Source organism: Chanodichthys erythropterus, chromosome 24, assembly GCF_024489055.1.
Source record: "Chanodichthys erythropterus isolate Z2021 chromosome 24, ASM2448905v1, whole genome shotgun sequence".
NCBI lineage: Eukaryota > Metazoa > Chordata > Actinopteri > Cypriniformes > Xenocyprididae > Chanodichthys > Chanodichthys erythropterus.
Window position 1 is genome coordinate 20,900,482 of NC_090244.1, and position 20,574 is coordinate 20,921,055.

The following is a 20,574-nucleotide window of genomic DNA, read 5'->3' on the forward strand; positions in this document are numbered from 1 at the left end:
AAATGTATCATCTGCCGTCTGCGAACCAAAACAGCAGTTATTTCCAGCGGGATATAAAAGGCTACATCATGTTTTGGGATAATTTGACATCTGAGCATTAAATATTGCTTTTAAATTTCATCAAGTGTCGTGTTGACTGAAATCCGCGCGAGTGTTAGGAATATATCACTTACAGGTAAGGCAATATGAAAAAGTTTTTAAGCAACAATTTTCCAGAGTGTAGACAGAAACAAGAGCGAATAAACTGTAAAAGTGTGTTGTTTCTTTAAACTTTCATCAAAAGATTGTAAGGTTTGTATAGTTAAGTCGCTATAAATATCGAGATGTTCAAGACATTCTCAACACAAAGAAGTTTTAGTATAAAATGAAGCGCGTTTTCAGCACGCTGGACAGCGAACAAGGTCCACGCGCTCACGTTCTCGAGTCTTTGCTGCTCAGTCGTACGGGAACAGCAAGACGCTCGAGATGTCTTTTATCTTCATCTCAGTTAGTCCTCAGGAACTTGTTTCCTCAGGAAAGCATTTGATTTTTGTTAACTTTTCAAAATAAATTTGTTTGACCCTATGATGTTGCATCAAGTGCTTTTTATCATCATCATCATCATCATTTGCAAAGTTGTCATTTCAGGTTATCACTTTAAATGACTCATCTTTCATTTACATTTGTTCTTTGAGTGTGAAAAATACATGTACTGATCTGCATCTTCATGTGTGCTTGGCAGGAGCTGAAAATGGCAACCAAATACCTGATGCTCATTGCCTTGGGGACTGCAGTGATTGGCAGTGCACACTGTTGCCCTCAGCAGTGTGCCTGCTCTGATAAATATAACCACCAGTTTGCAGATTGTGCCTACAAAGACCTTCTGGAAGTACCCGTGGGCTTGCCGTCCAATGTGACCACCGTGAGTCTTTCAGCTAACAAAATTAAAGTGCTGAAATCCAAAACCTTTATAAATGTGACCCAGGTGACCTCTCTTTGGCTGGCTCACAATGAAATTGTCACCGTTGAGAGGGACACCTTGGCTCCGATGATTCAGCTGAGAAATTTGGATATTAGCTACAACAAAATTGTGCATTTTCCATGGGAGGACTTGACCAATCTCACTGCCCTGCAGATGTTAAAGATGAACAATAATGAGATGGTCAGTATCCCCAAGAATGCTTTTTCCAACCTGAAGGACCTGCGTTCAGTCCGTATTAACAATAATAAGTTTACCACCATCGTGGAGGGAACATTTAATGCTTTGGCTGCCATGTCCCACCTCCAAATCTTCCACAACCCCTTCATCTGCTCCTGCAAGCTTGAGTGGCTTAGGGACTGGATCATCAAATCCTCAATCTCAATCCCTGACCAAAACAACATTATCTGTGATGCTCCTTCGCACCTCAAAGGTACACAAGTCATTAGCATGCCCAAACTGGATTGCAAGGCCCCGTCTATGTCCATCACGTATCAGCCAAACATTGAAAAAACCGAACTCTATGAGGGATATATGGTCACGCTACACTGTGAAACAAAAGGAACCCCTAAACCTGATGTCACATGGGAAATATTCGCTGGAAACCAACTAATTACATTCCCTTTGCCTGCCATTGTCGAAAAAATTGAGATTCCAATTAACGGGCCGCCTACGAACACCAGGTTCCTTGTGTTTCAAAATGGCACCTTGATCATCCCTCGCTTGAGCAAGAAAGAAGATGGCAACTACACCTGCTCTGCTGTCAATGACATGGGAAAAGCAGAGAGCTCGGTGAGACTTGTTGTCGCAGCCACCAAAAAGCACACCATCAATTCAATGCCTGACACAAAATCACCCAGCCATTTGCCAGAAGACAAACTTGGTTCAAAAGGCTCCAAAAACAGCGTTATTAAATCTGAGGAGAAGACAAAGAGCCTTTCACCAGGAACTTCTAAAGAGCAAGTGGTGCATAAAGAGAAAATGGAAGAAGGGGCCGATAGTTTGCCGTTTGTTGGCAAATGTGGAATAAATGATGGTACGCAGTACATCTCCAACCATGCTTTCAACCTCAGCTTGGATGAACTCAAACAGTACACGTTTGATTTTGGGGTGATCGCTCTGGAAGTTTCAGAGACTGAGGCCAAAGTTCAGCTGAACCCTTTCCAGATGGCTAACGCAAAGTCAAACATTCACCTCAGTCAACAAGAAGACCTCCAAACTGTGAATAAGGAGCCATCCACCAAAAAGTCAGTCCAGGACATGTTGTACCTTTGCGTCAGTATTGGCAATGGACATTCAGTGGTGCAGTGGTCCAAAATAGAGGATGGCGTCAACGCCTATCGCTTTCAGCACCTCAAGCCAGGCACTAATTACACCCTGTGCCTCACCTATGGAGGCCAGGACTGTCAAGTCCAAGTGGTTTTCACAACCCGAAAGAAAATCCCATCTTTGTTTATTATAGTGGTCGTTAGCATTTTTTTGCTAGGTTTGGCAACCGTGCCCCTGATGGGAGCCACCTGCTGCCATCTGCTCTACACGTATCAAGGCAAGACCTACAAGTTGATTATGAAGACACAAAACCCAGATCAGATGGAGAAGCAGATAGCGACGGATTTCGACCCCAGGGCGTCTTTTGTGGGATCTGAGAAGAATTTTAACCCGAGTGAGCTGGGAGAGGGCGAAGGCGAGGCTGATGGTGAGGAGGGAGATGGAGAAGGTGAGGACATCGAGGGCAGCGTGGTGACTGAGTCCATTCCCGAGTCACAATCCAAAACGCAGGAGGAGTTTGAAGTTGGATCCGAATACAGCGATCGGTTGCCGCTTGGGGCTGAAGCGGTAAACATATCTGCGGAGATCAACGGTAATTACAAACAACCCCGTTGAGATGTTTGTTCTTCATTTGCTCCGAAACACAATACAAAGGTGAACACGGACTGTCATCTCACGTAATACAGACACGCGCTGACAATCGCGCGCTCATTTTTACCTCAGCAAGTTAGCAGTAAGTGCATACGATGAGTGTTCATTATTACAAATAGGATTTTGAGATTTATCGAGCGGACTGGACTTAATAAACAAATCTATCTTCAAAAGAAAAACCTCATAATAGCTATAATTCACTTTCCGTAAGTCTCGTCACTTTCGCATAATCGTACATTGTCTCAAGTAGCCTAGCATCCATTTTAAGTCATCGATATAGTGGACATCGAGCGCTTCTGAGGGAAATGTCACCCTGTTACTCTTTTCACAGCATGTGTGTGTCTGGAAAACGAACCAGGTCACCTTGAACAAAAAAAAATGAGTTTGTTAAGTGTAATGTGGGATCCCAAAAATGTGTGATTTTTAATCTCTTTCTGCGAACGGGTGCTTTACAAATATCTCTCGCCTTTACGAATTGACTGAACGTGTCCTTTCTTCTCTTTGAGATAGCCTTTATTCGTGGCATGTCACACAAAAGTATTTTCAAGTGTGTTTTATTAGGGTACTATAGACTGTAGATATTCAATGTCAATTTGTGATGTAAGCCAAGTAATCTGAGAAAATGTTCTCTCTTTTTTTATAAATATAAATGGTCCGTTTTTACCATCAGTCGATCTGACATCGAGTGTCCAGTAAATTGACGCATAGTGGCTTGTTTCGTGTCCAGCTGTCCAATGATGTTGTAAAAATTCTCGAACCTTTTAAAGATTTTGATATGATTTTATGTACGTGACCTTAATAAAATATTGAACGAACGAATGTAGCCTATGGGAAATTATTTGCAAATATAGAAAAGTGTTTTTATAGCTTGAATGTGGGCAAGCTTTTCAGCACAAAACCACACAACTTAAACTATGATGATAAAATCATAAATAATTTGTGTGTTCGCTGGATATTGAACGTTGGCAAGGAAATGTCTTGCGAAACGCCGTCCGAAAGGAGAACAGGTAAAACACTCACGTTTATTTTCTGTTTTTCTGAAACGAATATTTGAAAATAAGTGTATAGAGAGCCTGAATATAACCTATAGGACAATTATAAATATTTATTAGACACATTTAAACCCACAAAATCATTTTATCTGATTATTTTTCGTCATGGATATATGAATTCACTTGCTTGAGAAAACTGAAGGACAGAACAAATGAATGATTTCGCAGTAGTTATTTTAAATATTCAATAACATTATAAATGAATATCGAACGAAAATCTTTTCACAGTGTTCAAAATTTCGGCACTGAAATGAAAGCATAATATTTTGTGAAAGTGAATTATAAATTGAATGGCTTTAATTTAAAAAAAAAAAAAAATTGTACGCGACGCAGGAGAGGGCACTATTTCCCTTAATTCAACACAGTGAACAGACTTTTAGTTTTAATATTTATTTAATTTCAATCACAAATATGCCACAGGTAGCAGAATAAGACATAAAAGAGGGAAATATCAAAATTAAGTGTCAAGTGTAACAGCGAGACAGATTGTATTTATATTTTGTCAGAGACGAAAAACAATTGCAATACAATTACAGTAGATTTTGTCTTGATAAGAATCAACCCATAATGGACATTATTGGTTTCATCTGTTGGTTTACTATAAGAACATTCTCACCACTGCTAAAAGTCACACTAATGAGTGCAAAAATGAGTGGAAATGAATAGTTCATCAATTTGTAAAAGAGCTGAACCTGTACATTCATAAATAGTCACACATACTAACCTCGCATCAAGCGGTTAGATTGGAGTTCAGTGCCAAACTATATTTCCTGATACTCTAAGTCCAAGACGGAAAGACAGTCTCACTCAGACATGCAACAAAAGACACAGCATATCCATCCATCCACACACATGTGCAAAGGATTCATTAACTACAACTGCTTGAAGTTCTTCCTGAGGCACTGAGCTGTAAGTGCACTTGGCTAAAACACATGTGCTTCTCTGCTACACCAAAGCAAATAATACTATCATCAATATCTGGCCAGCAGCCATTAAGTATTAAGAGGCTGGGGGGTGGGGGGTGATCTCCTTCTCCGCATTGTGATTTTCAGTCCTCAGTTGTTGGTGGCGGCGCTTTCTGCCTCCTTGCTAGGCTCCTTGATGCTGCCTTCCTTTTTGCTGCCCTCCTTAGAGGTCCGGTTGAGGGCTCCATTGATGAAGCTTTCAGAACTCTGACACTGGAAATGCTTCCTGGAGCCCACCAAGGACGGGTTGTTGACCAGCGTATAGAGGAGCTGCCAGTGCGCTCGTGCCCGCTTGGCGTTGGACACCTTGTTCTGTTTCTTCTCTTGCTGGACCAGTTGAATACCTTTAAATGTTGAACACATAAGAAAGAGTCAACATATTGAAAAAGCTTAGTCCCTTCCAGTCATTACTGATAATGCATATATATATATATATATATATATTATATAAACACAGACACACACACACACTATATATGTGTGTGTGTGTGTGTTTTGAATGAACCGAGGGAACAAATGATTCAATGGAACCTTCATAAGGAGAGCCATTTACTTCACTCCTGAATTAATTATCTGTTTGAACAAATCGAATGTATGAATGAATGAATCGAATTAATGAATTACTGAACCATTAAGATTTACTTCCAATCTCTTATTTAGAGTATAATTTAAATTAAAAATAATTTCATATTTCCATATTAATTAACAACATAAATAAAAATAAAACATTAAAAGGTAAAGTTCACCCAAAAATAAAAATTCAGTCATCATTTACTCAACCTCATGGTCCAAAAGTTTGTGTAATAAATTCTATTTTGAATCAAATGAAATATTTCTTTCTGAAGCTACATTTTTTGTAATGTCTACTTGATGCTTTACACAATAACGACTTTAAACTGTCTTGCGATTAATTAATTGCGAATAATTAGATTAATTAATTGCCATATCATGTAATTAGATTAAAAATTTTAATCGCTTGACAGCCCTACATGCATACATACGTCCTGTTTATGATTCACAACAAAGAACCTGGTCATAAGAGTCATTTGTTCAGTAATCGAACATCTCTGGTAGCGTTGTACAGTATGTTTTTGATTCACTGAAAAGAACCGACTCATATGAGTCCTTAGTTTGTGTTTTGTTCACGATCGAGGCTATAGTCTATTTTTGATTTACTAAAATGAACCAACTCATAAAGAGTCATTCGTCAAGGAACCACACTGGTCGCACAGTACTGTACTGTTTTCTAATTTATTAAAAAGAATCGACAATAAACATTCATTCACAACTGGGACTTCACTGGTTGCGATGTACATTTGTGTGTGCAACTTTCCAGCAAGGTTTCCTGGTTATAGCGGGACACGGCCCTGATAACACATTTACATCACAGAGACGTCTATTTGATGTCTGCATTTCTGCAAGGTGTATTTTCTCATCTGCAACATGTCTCTAAGATGTTCCCTGTCAGGCGTTAAATAGACATTTAGAAAAAGTCTTTAAGATGTTTATGATTCAGAATGTGTGCAAAACTGCTTTTTCTGAGACATTTATTAGATGTTTATACTCAACAGATATTTTCCAGATGAAGTCCTCTTTAGCAGACATCTTAGAGACTGTGCTATCTGGGTTTACTGCTATCCAGAAGCGGTGCTGGAATTTGTACTCTTTCAGTCTTAAACTATTAAAAAGCAAATCTTTATTTCAATAAGACTGCCCATTCTTTAAAACACAGTTAATGCAAATAAATATCGTCCAAAGAGCGCTACTTCATAACAATATAGCACTGTAAATGTAGGTCTAACCGCAAACCACAATATCACAGTTGAAACATGTGAGGTGCAATTACCATATGGAGAGTGTAAGAACTATGAGCCACACACATACGAAACAGTCAATTACAGAACTCAGTCAGTGTAACAGACCAGTTTTTGTCAGATGATTATTACTGTATGCAAATACAAACATGCAAATATGATTCCTCCAGTTTTTGTATGCAAAAAGCATCACATCTGTAGGTGTAAAATCAACAAAAAGACAGGGCTTTTATAATGTGGAATATACACCATCTGCTGCCTATCATCCTGCAAAAACCTAAAGCTGGCAGATCTGTCCTGCCCTAACAGCTTTGACAAGACACACACATAAAGCTCTAATTTTATCTCTGCTCAGCTGTATGAAAGGAACTGTGAATTTACGGAGGACGTTCACACTATGGACCCAGACGTGTACTCTATGACATGTCTGATTGAGCAGTAGCAGGGCCGAGGTGAGTTATTGCACATCAGGGCCCAATTTATCCTGACAAATTTAATCATTGCGGGAACGCTCGCCTGCTGCGTGCGAGGCAACATGATGAATCAATTATTCTAAAAACAAGGCCAACCAGCCGTCTGTGCATATACACATGAATCACCCAGGAGAAATCAAACAGAGATCAATATGAATCTTGGCTTCAGTCAGAGATTTGACACAGATGATCCAACATCATTTTGCACTGCTTTCTGTTTGGAAATGCATTAAAAATAAATGAAATTAGTCTGTTCTTTTAAAAATGGTATTACCGGGTATTGGGAGGTCAATCTGTTTAGAGTCTGCAACAACTGCAGTATAATCAATCACAGTGAACTAATAACTGATTAAATATATACATAAATAACCAAAATGATTAATAATGAAATTATTTTTTGATATATAACAAAGTTATTAATAAGTTAATAATATTAATAATATTAATATTTTTTATTATTATTATGGTAATTAGCCGTGGATTATCCGTTACCTATAGTATATAATAATCCTAATGCAACAATTTTTATGCATAGTCAGTTTATTATATATATAATACTCATTATTATTTATAATTATCAGTACAAATAATTTTGGACGTGTACAAATTATTATTTTTTTTTTTATTAGTGTTTTACATTTCTTTTTTATCATTTCTTTTAATTTATTTTTTTATCAATTATAATAATAATAATTTATAAGAAGTTTAATTAATTAATTAATTAATTAATTAATTAATTAAGTGTTAACAATGAGGTTATGTGTTTTTTTATAATCAATTAACACTGATTTTGTTATTTTTTACAAGATGGACAAAATTTGTCACTAAAAAAGTCATTTGGTCTAACCAAAATTCGGTTTTAGCGAATGACAATATTTTCAAACAATGCTAACAGGTTGATATCTAGCTATCTAGCAAAAGGACAATTAAACATTTTATATTTAGTACAAGTTTTTAAAATATTACAACATTTTCCATAAATGTATTAGTGGTTGTACCGAATGACCTGATGTTTCGGAATGCGTATGAACAAGTGAAAACATGAATTTGTCAAATAGTTAAAAGAGAGTTAGTTACTTTGCACGTGTCTGAATGATGTCACATCCTGTCACATGATAATGACTGCAAGACTTGATCCAAAATGGTCCCTTTTTATTGGTTACTCCGAATGACATCAATGAAATTAATTTTTCCGGACATTCTTTCTCATAACAAAGCAACGACTTCTACACATAATTTTAATACCATTTTGCACTATGTTGATATATAATGTTATAAAATCATGACAGAAAAAAAAATTACATTTATTACATTTTAAGATATTTTAATCACAAATGAAATGGCTGTATTGGCCTTTAGACGATTAAACCGAATGACCTTTTGAGACTTCAAAATCTTTAAAATACCTTTATGTGTAGCAAAATATAATTAAAACCTTTTGGATTCAATAAAAGAGATCTAGTTATACTACCTTACATACTTTGGATGTCATATCTTTGTTTTTTATTACTCTTAAAGCCTTTGGACAAAAAAAAAAAGACCCGTCATATATATATATAAAGTACTGTTTTACATTTAATTTTTTTTATTATTCATTTTAATTTATTTTATTATTATTTAACTTATAATTATGGTAATTATTAGTATAAATAATAGGTGGTTGTACACATACACTCGCTGACAATGCTCAAATTGAATCAACACAGCGCAGATTTAAAACAGTAACCACATCCTCAGTCTAAATGAATAAGCCTAAAAGCTTTGAGTTTGAGACCAGACTCTGAAACAGGTTGCTCTCAAGCAAATGGTATGTAATCATTTTGTTGTCATGAACTGCAGTAATAAAGAAATAAAACCACAGACCTTCTTCGGCATCTCGCATCCTCTGTGCGGAGAGACTGTCCTGACCTGTGGTTTGCAGCAGCAGTCCGCAGAAGGCCTTCATCACGGGGTGAGACTGGCTGACCTCAATCTTCAGGTAATGAGCGTAGCAGCGGTAGCCTGCAGAAAGACCACAGGGGGTGTGAGCCTGACTACCAAGAGGCAATCTACATCCAAATTACAATCACATCCAACGTCTGACACTGCAGAGGTTTCTATTAACTGAGGTAGCAATCGATTTTCAGTGTGGCACCTTTTTTTTATGGTAGAAGTATAACTACTATTTGCATAACTACAAATCCGGCTTAAATCTGATTCTATAAAATATATATTTGAAAATGTGTAAAAAAACAACAACAAAAAAAAAAAACTATAATTATGCCTCGGTGTCCTCTTTCATGTAGTTACTTTCATTCTATAAAAGCAATACATTGGGGGGTAGTTTTGCTGTAAACGAGTGCACTCTCGCTCTGAATCCAGTCGCAGTACCTGGGTCAAACGCCTCCACGCTGCGGTTCAGAAGGCTGATGTCCAAGCGTCCTAAGTGGACTATGTTGAAAAGGGCAGTGATGACTATCCTCCAAATGCCCACTACCACACCAACCATGACATTAACCAGGAAACACATGTAGCTGAGGAGAAACAGACTCCCTCTGCAGAGAAACACCAAATGTAATTCATATAATAAAGATAAATGTATACATAAATTTGATCTTTTGAATTTACATAATAAAGTAATATAGTATTAAACATATAAATAAACATAAAATTAAAATAAAATAACATTATATATATATTTAAATATATTATATATAAATCATATTATAAAAATAATACTATATATTTGATAATTTGTGTCTAAGTGTACATATATAATAAATTACAAAACATACATAATTGGTAAATATATAAAGAAAGAAATAATTAGAAGTAGTAATATAGATTTATTAATATATTTGATATTTTTTTATTTTATTTTATAAATAAACAGATTTTGCCTTAATAATGTAATAATTAAGGGTATATATATATATATATATATATATATATATATATATATATATATATATATAGTTAATGTAAAATTGATATATTGTTTATATTTTTTAATTAATATATTATTTATTATTATATATTGTTACTTTTATATATATATATATATATATATATATATATATATATATATATATATATATATATATATATAATGATATTTATTATATAACTAACAATTATATATATAATTTTATATATATTATATAATTAATATATAATATAACATATTTGAATATTTTAAATTATGTAATTTTATATACTAAATATATACTAATTTTATAAATAAACAGATTTTGCCTTAATAATGTAATAATTAAGGGTATATATATATTACAAATTATGTTTATTATATTTATGGCTTTATATATATATATATATATATATATATATATATACACACACACACACACACACACACACACACACACACACACACACACACACACACACACACACACACACACACACACACACACACACACACAAATATAAATATATAAAAAATATATAAACAATATAAACATTATTTTAACTAATAATTTATAATTTATTTTATATAATAAAAAGTAATAGATATATTAGAATTGTTGGTTTAACTTAAAAAAGTAAGTTATCTGGTTGCCTTAAAATTTTGAGTTCATTGAAATTAAAAATTTGAGTTATTACAATGAAGGCGATTAGTTTAATTGACAGTAACTCAAAATATTATGTTATCTGAAAGACATTCATTATCTAAGTTGATTTGGCAAAAGAAAAAATGTCATGATAACAAATCATGAAAATACACCTTTTTTTTTTTTACAGTGTATACAATATAGACTTAAATATGTAACTATTTAAATGTTATTAGTAACAACAACACAAAAATAAAACAACGTTGAACATTTTGTGTCTGGAATTTCTGTTACTCAATATAAGTTTCATAATCAACGATATACAGAAAGGTAGATTGTTTTTATTGTTGGCCAATCAGTCATGGCCTGCCAGATGGTGTATGTAGACGCTACACTAACATTAAAAGCAATAACCAATAAGAGCCAGATGTTTTGGCTGTGTCGTAACATGAATTTGCACCTGTTGTTCAGATCTCTTGTCCCTGCATCCTTCCTGATGAACAAAAACCTGGAAGTCACGTGCTGGATCAGCGCAGCCAGGAACAGCGTCAACCAGAAAGGCCTTCAGCAAAGAGAATATGTCAGTGAGAACCATCTTAAGAGGCACTTATCTAATTGCTCTGCTTCATGGCATATGATGAGAGATGACTGATAGGAAGGCTCTAGTAGAGATTCGTGGCTTACAGGGTCACGACCCTGGAGTCACAAGGAGGACAGAGGGGATGTTGGCTTCCTCAAGGCCACATGCGATGAGGTCACCGTCATCATCTAAAGTGAGAAGAGTGAAGGCCACTCACCACATGTTGCCGATAATATGGAACAGCATGAGATTTGTTCCATAGAGAATGGGGATGATGATCAGGAAGACGGCGAACAGAATGCAGATGAAGAACACCAGAGTCTGGATCACCATGCCTGGACACAAAGACACACAGAGCCAAATTCAGACATGCTTATATACAAGATATTAGTTCAGAAGGGTTACACTTGAAAAATAAATAAAAATTATTATATTTATACATAACCTATTAATTATTTAAAGTCCCCCTGTGGTGAAAATCAAGTTTTTAATGTTGTTTATATGTCTATGTGGTGTTTTCAATATGCTTTAAGACAACCCATGTACAAACGTATCAGACCTTCGTTCATCTTCCGAACACAAATTAAGATATTTTTGATGAAATCCAATGGCTCAGAGAGGCCTACATAGCCAGCAATGACACTTCCTCTCTCAAGATCCATTAAAGTACTAAAAACATATTTAAATCAGCTCATGTGAGTACAGTGACTCAATAGTAATATTATAAAGCGACAAGAATATTTATTGTGTGCCAAAAAAACAACAACTAAATACTGACTTTTTAACAATATCTATTAATGGCCGATTTCAAAACACTGCTTCATGAAGCTGCGGAGCTTTACGAATCAAATCAGTGGTTCGGAGCGCCAAAGTCACGTGATTTCAGCAGTTTGGCGGTTTGATACGCAATCCGAATTACTGATTCGACTCGTTTCATAAGAGGTCAGAAGCTGTGTTTTGAAATTGGCCATCACTAGATATTGTTAAAAAGTCGTTTTTTTTGTTGCACAAAAAATATTCTCGTCGCTTTATAATATTAATATTGAACCACTGTATTCACATGAACTGATTTAAATATGTTTTTAGTACATTAATGGATCTTGAGAGAGGAAATGTCATTGCTGGCTATGATGGCCTCACTGAGCCATCGGATTTCATCAATAATATCTTAACTTGTGTTCTGAAGATGAACGAAGGTCTTACAGGTGTGGAACGACATGAGGGTGAGTAATAAAAGACATTATTTTAATTTTTGGGTGAACTAACCCTTAAATAAGTGTTTCCTAGTATTTTGTTTGGATATTCGATGCATACATTAATCTATAGAAATTTGTTAAAAAATAATAACTTTCATCATGTATGATGGATTTTTTTTTATTGTTTGCTAATGTACGAAGTATGGAGTTTTCATTTCAAAATTAAAATAAATACATAAATTAAAAAATATAAATAAATAAATAATAAATAAATACAAAAATCAAACAATCAATCAATCAATAAATAAAAATAAATGCATAAATACATACAGGGCTTGACATTAACACCCGCAAACTCGCCAAATGCGGGTGGATTTCAGCAGTGGTGTGTAACGCAGTCACTCCTACTAGCCACTTTGACGGGATGAATTTAATATAAAATATACATTTTTAAATTGAAGTCTTTTAAAAAGGCATCTGAAATAATAAATTAAGTGCAATATAGTGTTGTCAAAAACAATATAATAATATATAACGATACTGAAATATCTGAAAAGCTTCCAATAATCATTTTCCGCAGAATAGATACACGATACCAGCTGCTCTTTCTCTCTCTCTCATCTCTGACAGTGAGTTGACACACAAACCCGCCTCCCCTCACTCACTTGTTTCATTTGCTCCGGATGAATATTGTTGGTGTTACAGGGCTTGAATTGCGATGTGGAATTGTGGGTATTGCGCATAATTTTAGTAAACACAGTCAGTTTAAACAAAGAAAACGCATGTGTAACAGTAAAATAGATCTGTGCGTCAGGTCTTAAAGTGACAGCAGCCTAATATACCTGCTGCCAAATTATGAGATAATATTAAAATATGGCAGTTTTTCCCCATGGTATCGATTTCAAAATTGTGACCAGTGAAAATGCTGAGTGGCTAGTAACTCCAGAAACCATTAGGCACAGTGGCTAGTGAGCAAAAAGTTAATGTCAAGCCCTACATACATACATAAAAAAGGGAATTTGTTTGCTCCAGTACACAAATTTAGACTAGCTGGTGAAAGCTAAGTTTAAATAAAAGGTTTTACTGTCAGTCTTAAAAAAAAGGTCCTCAGATCTATTTATTCTCATACTTTTATACTATAATGCAAATAATTATACCTTGAGAATGAGGGAGTTTCTCAAACAGACAGGTTTTACATGCAGTACAGAGAAGAAATGTGGTCTCACCGAGACAAATGAAGGCAGCTTGGTAGCTGGTGTAGCCCATCCAGCAAACCAGCGCGGGCCGAGACGGTCGAATACTCCTGTGGCAGTTATACACATTAAAGATGTCTCCTCTGTACAGTCCCTTCAGGTTAGACCTGAGACAACACAGAGACACCATTCAGAGCTGTAATAGACACACAGCATCTGCGCAAATGCATGTAATGGGGACGTTACTTTATCAAGAAGGAACTGAGATGGAATTGCATGTCACAGAGTCAAATTGCCATTAATGACATTTAAAAACTCAATTTGAAAAGTCGTTATTTTTAATCTGGTATTCCTGACTGTAATTACCTCTTTCTCATTAGCCTAGTAAATGATTTTTCCAGTGTTACACCTCCAGCTAGCTATTATTCATAATAGACGCAGTTATGATGAAGAGAAAATTATTAGTAATGCATTCACATAAAAAAAAAAGATAGGAAATATGTCATTAAATCTGGCAGAGGTAAACTGGCAGAGTTACTCACATATTAGAGTTATACATACACAATTACAAATGACAAAAAACAAAAAAATACATTTAAAAATATTTTATATGAAATACATAATATTTAATATTAATATATTATATAAAAATTGACATTTATAATATTAAATAAATAAAAGAAAAATACATCTTAAAATATTGAATATTAAATACATAATATTTAATATTAATATATATTATATTAATATTTATAATATTAAATCAAATAAATAAAACAAAGAATACATTTTTAATATATTTAATATTAAATATATAATATCTAACATTAATATATTATATAAATAGTTATATTTATAATATTAAATTAAATAAATAAAACAAAAATACACATTAACATATTGAATATTAAATACATAATATACAATATTAATATATATAATATTAAATCAAATAAACAAAACAAAGAATAAATTTTAAGTGATTTAATATTAAATCTATAATATTTAACATTAATATATTATAGATTTAATATTTATATTTATATTAAATTAAATAAATAAAACAAAAATGCATTTTTTTTATATTTTATATGAAATGCATAATATTTAATATTAATAAATATGATATAAATATAAATATTTATATTTATAATATTAAATCAAATAAAAAAGTTACAATTGTTTTTTTATTTTTGCAAAATAAATACAAAAATAAATAAATACATTTGATTTAAAATATTGAAATTTTGAAATTTTAATTTGATAATTGGTTTCTGATAAGTAGTTTGATTAAATTAAATAAATATAAAACATATAATTTATATATAAAATTAAAATAAAAAAACAATTAGCAATCATAAAGTCTATTTTGACCTCAGAAACTTCTGAAGTCTTTTCTGCCCATTTCTCACTCCAAATTTATAAAATGTACCTAGTAAACTCGCTTCTCCTTACACATATTTGTTTCAGCATTTCAAACTGGGATAGTAAAAAGTATTTTAACATCTAAAAAGACGGATTAGGATGTGACATCTGTAGTTTTTAGTATCACCTGTGCAGGACCATGGACCTCATGAGCATGAACAGGTTGACCAGGCAGGCCAGGGTCACCGCTGACAAATAGCAAACTGAAATAAACACAATCACATGAGCCGGAAAGTCAATGTCAGAAGCACAAGTATGTACTCACGACCTCAGCACTTTTTCCCACTGACTGATTGGAAAACGAGTCTTGCTACAGTTCAGCAGTCGGCTTTGCTGACTGCTTCATTATTCAACTGTTGATTTACATAGGTATTTAAAGCTGAGTGAAAGTGAATGCATGCGAATGATTAGACCGCATGCAGTAGATGCACTGATGCACACAAACCTCTGGATCAATGCAAGTGATTCAACAGAGAGCTCACATTTGCATGGCTGTGTTGGTATACATTAGCTTATCAGAGATCATCATTTAACCAGTTCTAGCCAACTGCACTGATCCAAATGACTCCAGCTTTCTTACTGTAATTTATCTAAGAAAGCATAATAGGGGCACTTTAAATGAATACAACCTTAAAAAGGCTTCAGAGGGTAATTGCGAAGCCCACATGAAATCTGTACACTTGTTTTTTTGTGATTATTGTGGAGAATCAGCAGGATTTCTGTGAACTAGATTTTTAGAAAAAGTATTTCAATTAATCACTTTGCTTATACAAGGGAATGGAAGTATGTAGAATTTAATAAATGATGTGCGTTTGAATTCTGCCTGAATTTGTGGGCACAGATTCTGTGTAGGCCTAAGTATAAGAAGCATAAAAAGACAACTGACTCACTTTCAACACACCACAAATAGTACATTACAATCCTGACCACCTCCTGACGGTCATCTGACAAGATGATATTGAAACCAGCCAACAGGAAGGCAATGTTTTCATCCACTCCTCTACGGACGATGTGTAGGGTGGGCAGCACTCCTGAGACCAGCAAGAGCGCCATCTAAGAGATTCGGAGATTTGAAAGAATGGAAAATTACTCGGAATACTACTATGATACTTTTGCCACGTTAAATGAATTAGAAGTGCATTAATTATCTCTTTTAGACAGAAATAACTCAAAAACGGGCACGTGTTTACCTGATAAAGAGCAATGAATGCCACAACCACAGAGATCGCTAGTTTCAACGGGAACCTAAAAACTGATGGACAAGAAACACAATAAATGAATACATACACGAGCATTCAAAAGTTCTGGTTTGTAAGTCTCTACTGCTCACCAAGGCTGCATTTATTTGAACAAACAAAGTAATATTGTGAAATATTATTACAATTTAAAATAACTGTTTTCTATTTGAATATTACTCCAGCCTTCAGTCATCACGATCCTTCAGAAATCATTCTAATATAATGATTTGCTGCTCAAGAAACATTTATTATTATTATCAATACATTTTTCAGAATTCTTTGATGAATAGAAAGTTCAAAAGAACAACATTTATTTGGAATTTATTGACATTTTTGATGAATTTATGAATTTCTTAAAATAAAAATAAAAAAACTCTAACTGACTCCAAAATTTTGAACAATAGTGTATATTTTTTACTGTATAACTTTAGGTTTATCAGAAGCATTCAAATGTAATAGTTACCATCCTCTGGTGTGTAGATGTAAGACTTGACAGTATCTCTGAGTCTTTCAAGTAGTTTGGGTTTTGATGCGCTGGAACTGCAAATTAGCATAAACAACAACAAGAAAACACAATTTAATATAATTCTATAATAATACCCCTTCATTTTCTTTCGAATACATAATTAGACATTTAGTAGATGCCTTTATGTAAAGCAGGGGTGTCAAATTCATTTTAGGTTGAGGATCAGATTGGAAAAAAATAACCATGTGCGGGCCGAATTAATAATAATAATAATAATAATAATAAAAATCTTAGTGCACTGATAGTTGCATTAATATTAACCATATGAACAACAAATTAATTTGCAAGAAAACTAGTATACAGTTTACAGCGAAAAAACTTACATTTTTAAATAATGTTTTTTAAAATATTTTTTTATTAGTGATGCACCTATTTTGATTATTCGTGGCCAATTCCAATTTTTTTTTAGAAGCAAATTGGCCGATTCTGATATTGGTTGCAGATTTTTTTTTTAAAGCAAATTTATTTGTTGTTTATTTGTTCAAAAAAATATGTGTAGCTCTTTGATATTAGAGGCAAACACTGCATTTATTTATTTTTTTAATCAAAATCCCAACAAAGATGTTATGCACATGAGCATGAGCAGTTTTAACTTAAATTATTGTATAATTTCAAGATTAACAGCATGGTCTGACTTTGGCTTTGTGAAATTATGCTACATAAGACACCTGCACAAAACAAATTCAGCAGACGGACTGAATGAAAATGCAAATTCACTCTCTGACAGTAGGTGGCGCTTATGGAACAGCAGTGATATAGCGATTTATGACCAGTGGACTAGTGCATCTCTATTTTTTTATTATAGTTCAAATCATCCCGCGGGCCGGGTTGGACACCTTTGTGGGCCTTATTCGGCCCTCGGCCATATGTTTGACACCCCTGTTCTCAAGTGACTTATGGCGCTTTTCCACTGCATGGTATGGCTCGGTTCGGCTTGCTTCATTTTTCCACTGTGTGGTATGTCGCAGCTCGGTTTGCTTTTCCACTGTGGTTCGTACCGCTTCAAAGTGGGTGGGATTATAGATTGATTATTATAGTTGCACCACCACCTTGTCTACTGACCACGATACAGACGTTTCTTTTTCCAAGTTGCGTATGTCGGCCGTTTAAAGCAAGTCGTTTAAAAAAGTTGTGCAAACAAATACTGCGGTGGTTGTTGCTGACTATCTAAATCTAAAAGGTTTGGTGTCTCGTGTCGCAAATCCAATGACGCTGATAGTGTCTCTGCGGATTCTGCTATTCTCTCTGACCAATCAGTGATCTGCAGTGTTTACACATCACATTTTAGTATCGGTTCGGCACGCTTGGAACCTCAACCGAGGTGGTACTATTTAAGCTAGCCGTACTGAGCCGTACCATGCAGTGGAAAAGCACCATTACAGTACAAATATTACTTTGCACAATTTTAAAGTTGCAAAATTTAAAATGTTCAATTTTCAACATTTTAAAATTCAAAATTTTAATGGGATTCGAACCTACAACCTTTGAACAACCAGTCCAGATCTTCAACCTCATGGCCTCTTGGTATTTAAGGCACATGTGAAGTTTGTTGACATATAGACCTTATGAATATAACACTTTTCAGCGCTGCACTCTTTGTGTTCTGTTTTCCGGTTTGTATTTCCACATCATGAAGGTAAGATCTTACGGATTTATGAATGAACCGCTCGTTTTAAAATCCTCCCGGTCTACTGACAGTTGTTATGACATCCACTTCAAACATTACAATGCTCACGATAACTTCCGTTAACTCTACAATAGGTAAATCCAGCGAACTACTCTTCGACAGCGATGCCATAATCCAGAGCTTCCGCAAAAAGGGAAGTTCAAAACACAATGCACAATAAAGATGGCTGCTAATGTCTATACCTTCCCTCAGATAATTGCCACATTTACCAAAGGATATTATCGCTTCATTGCATGCATACTTAGACCTTGCTAAAGCCAGAGATGAACTTGAAGTTTTCCAAATGTGATGCCTGTGGCTGATTAGGGGTTCAAGCGCGTAGCGTTGAAAATCTATTGTAATTGTTAAAATTTCCAAGGATCAGCATTCTCCCCTAAATGTGATCGGGCAGACCAAACTGTAAGTCGTAGAGACTTAAAACTTTGAGGGCTGGTAGTACTCACACCGCCTACAACGTCACCAAGACTCACCCCGATCGGCCTGACGGGGGCGCTACAGCAGTGAAAAGTATGAAATCGTGTATTACTCCTGAACCGTTAGGCATAGACTCAAGTGTCTTATATCATTGGAATCCTTGACTCACGATGAAATGCCTTGGATTCGCTCATTGTGAAATTTTCTGGAATTTTGGATTTTTTGAAAAACCTACTTTTACGAACTAGTCCTAGGTTTTTGGCCCGATCAGAACCAAACCAGTGCAGTAAAATTGTCTGACAGTCAATAATTATTAAAAAAACGGCTTTAACTAAGCAACCGCTAGTCCGATTGACTTGAAAATTGGCATACAGCGTCTTTGTTTGAGGTGCCATGATTGTTTATGAGGACATTGACATATCTCAAAAAACATGTCCGCCATTGGCCAATGAATTTTGAACAGCTATCAGACAAGGTTAACGGAGGTCGATTGGAATGAAACTCGCTGGGCCTGTTCGACTCACAACCCTAGAGGCCTTTGAGAAATTCGAAAGAAATCGGCCACCAGGGTTGCCTTCGTGTTTTTCACATGCTTAAAGGATTGTGTATTGCACAATTTTTCACACACGCCCACAACATGTCCATCGAATCGTTCGTTAAATGTTCGATTATTTCAAAAACCAACTTTGGCGACTTAGTCCTAGGTTTTTGGCTCAACCTCGATAACTGTTAAAAAGCTTTAAAAACTATATATTTTCTTTAGGTAAATTACCTGTATTGGCTGTAAATGGGCTTTTCTATCTATGATCGAGATGGTTACATGCTTGCTAATTAAAACATAATACCTTTTCACACGTTCTTAAAGGCCTTAAAGTGTTTAACCCCGATAACTGCTGCTTGCAGCTATATTTCTATCTGTGTCCCTCTATGATCAGATCCGAAACCGAGTCATCCGGGAGAGAAATGGTAATAAATAGACGAATGAAGAAGTGATCCAGTGAAGGCGGATGGTTTGGGTGGTTCGGCCAATTGAATGGTCTGTGGAATGCCATATCAGTTCCTTTGGAAGCTGTCTGGTTGGTGCAAATACCCGCACCGAAGAAGACGTGGATCAAACACATTGAGGAAGATCTGAGGAATATGTGGCTCAACCTCCTTGACGCCAAGAATTTTGCCATTGATTACCATTGAATGGCATTATGAATGAAATTCGGAATCCTGCGGCACCCACTGCAGTGTACTCGCTCCGAGGACAGACCCGGCCAGCTTGGGAAGTGAAGTTAAGTGAAGTTGCTTTCCTATGTAGACACAAAGGAGTTTCCATGGAACAGGAAACATTTCCTCATGTGGCTCACAGGACTATTTTCAATGACATTCCAGATATATTTTTGCATGAAGAAGATCAGCATCTGTACAGTACAGACAGACTGAATGACATTAGCTCACGATTGAGACTCTAAAGACTGCAGGGCAGTGGCTGATCGCTATCTACGACTCTTTGCATAAGTCAATTTACAGAAGGTGTGATTCATCGTCTGTCAATGAAAATGAGGAAGGAAGTAGTCTTTGGACAATAGCCCAT

The 20,574-nt window shown here is 35.0% G+C and overlaps 2 protein-coding genes across 3 annotated transcripts in view; one reads left to right on the forward strand and one right to left on the reverse strand.

Moving 5' to 3' along the window:
* Positions 1-730: 730 nt before the first annotated feature.
* Positions 731-3,602, forward strand: LOC137015116 (immunoglobulin superfamily containing leucine-rich repeat protein 2-like). Its single transcript, XM_067379827.1, has one exon. The coding sequence runs from the start codon at positions 731-733 to the stop codon at positions 2,840-2,842; it is 2,112 nt and encodes a 703-aa protein (XP_067235928.1). The 3' UTR covers positions 2,843-3,602.
* Positions 3,603-4,356: 754 nt separating this feature from the next.
* stra6 (signaling receptor and transporter of retinol STRA6) overlaps positions 4,357-20,574 on the reverse strand; it is a 34,475-nt gene continuing 18,257 nt past the window's right edge. The window contains exons 9-18 of one of the 2 annotated variants that reach the window (XM_067379855.1): positions 16,829-16,905; positions 16,318-16,379; positions 16,018-16,180; positions 15,255-15,330; positions 13,736-13,869; positions 11,531-11,648; positions 11,194-11,295; positions 9,553-9,716; positions 9,091-9,183; positions 4,357-5,239 (exon numbers count right to left, since the gene is read on the reverse strand). In XM_067379855.1, the coding sequence (XP_067235956.1) occupies positions 4,986-5,239; positions 9,091-9,183; positions 9,553-9,716; positions 11,194-11,295; positions 11,531-11,648; positions 13,736-13,869; positions 15,255-15,330; positions 16,018-16,180; positions 16,318-16,379; positions 16,829-16,905 (1,243 nt within the window). In that variant the 3' untranslated portion in view covers positions 4,357-4,985. Of the gene's footprint in view, positions 5,240-9,045; positions 9,184-9,552; positions 9,717-11,193; positions 11,296-11,530; positions 11,649-13,735; positions 13,870-15,254; positions 15,331-16,017; positions 16,181-16,317; positions 16,380-16,828; positions 16,906-20,574 lie in introns of both variants that reach the window. The other variant, XM_067379854.1, reaches the window with a different exon arrangement.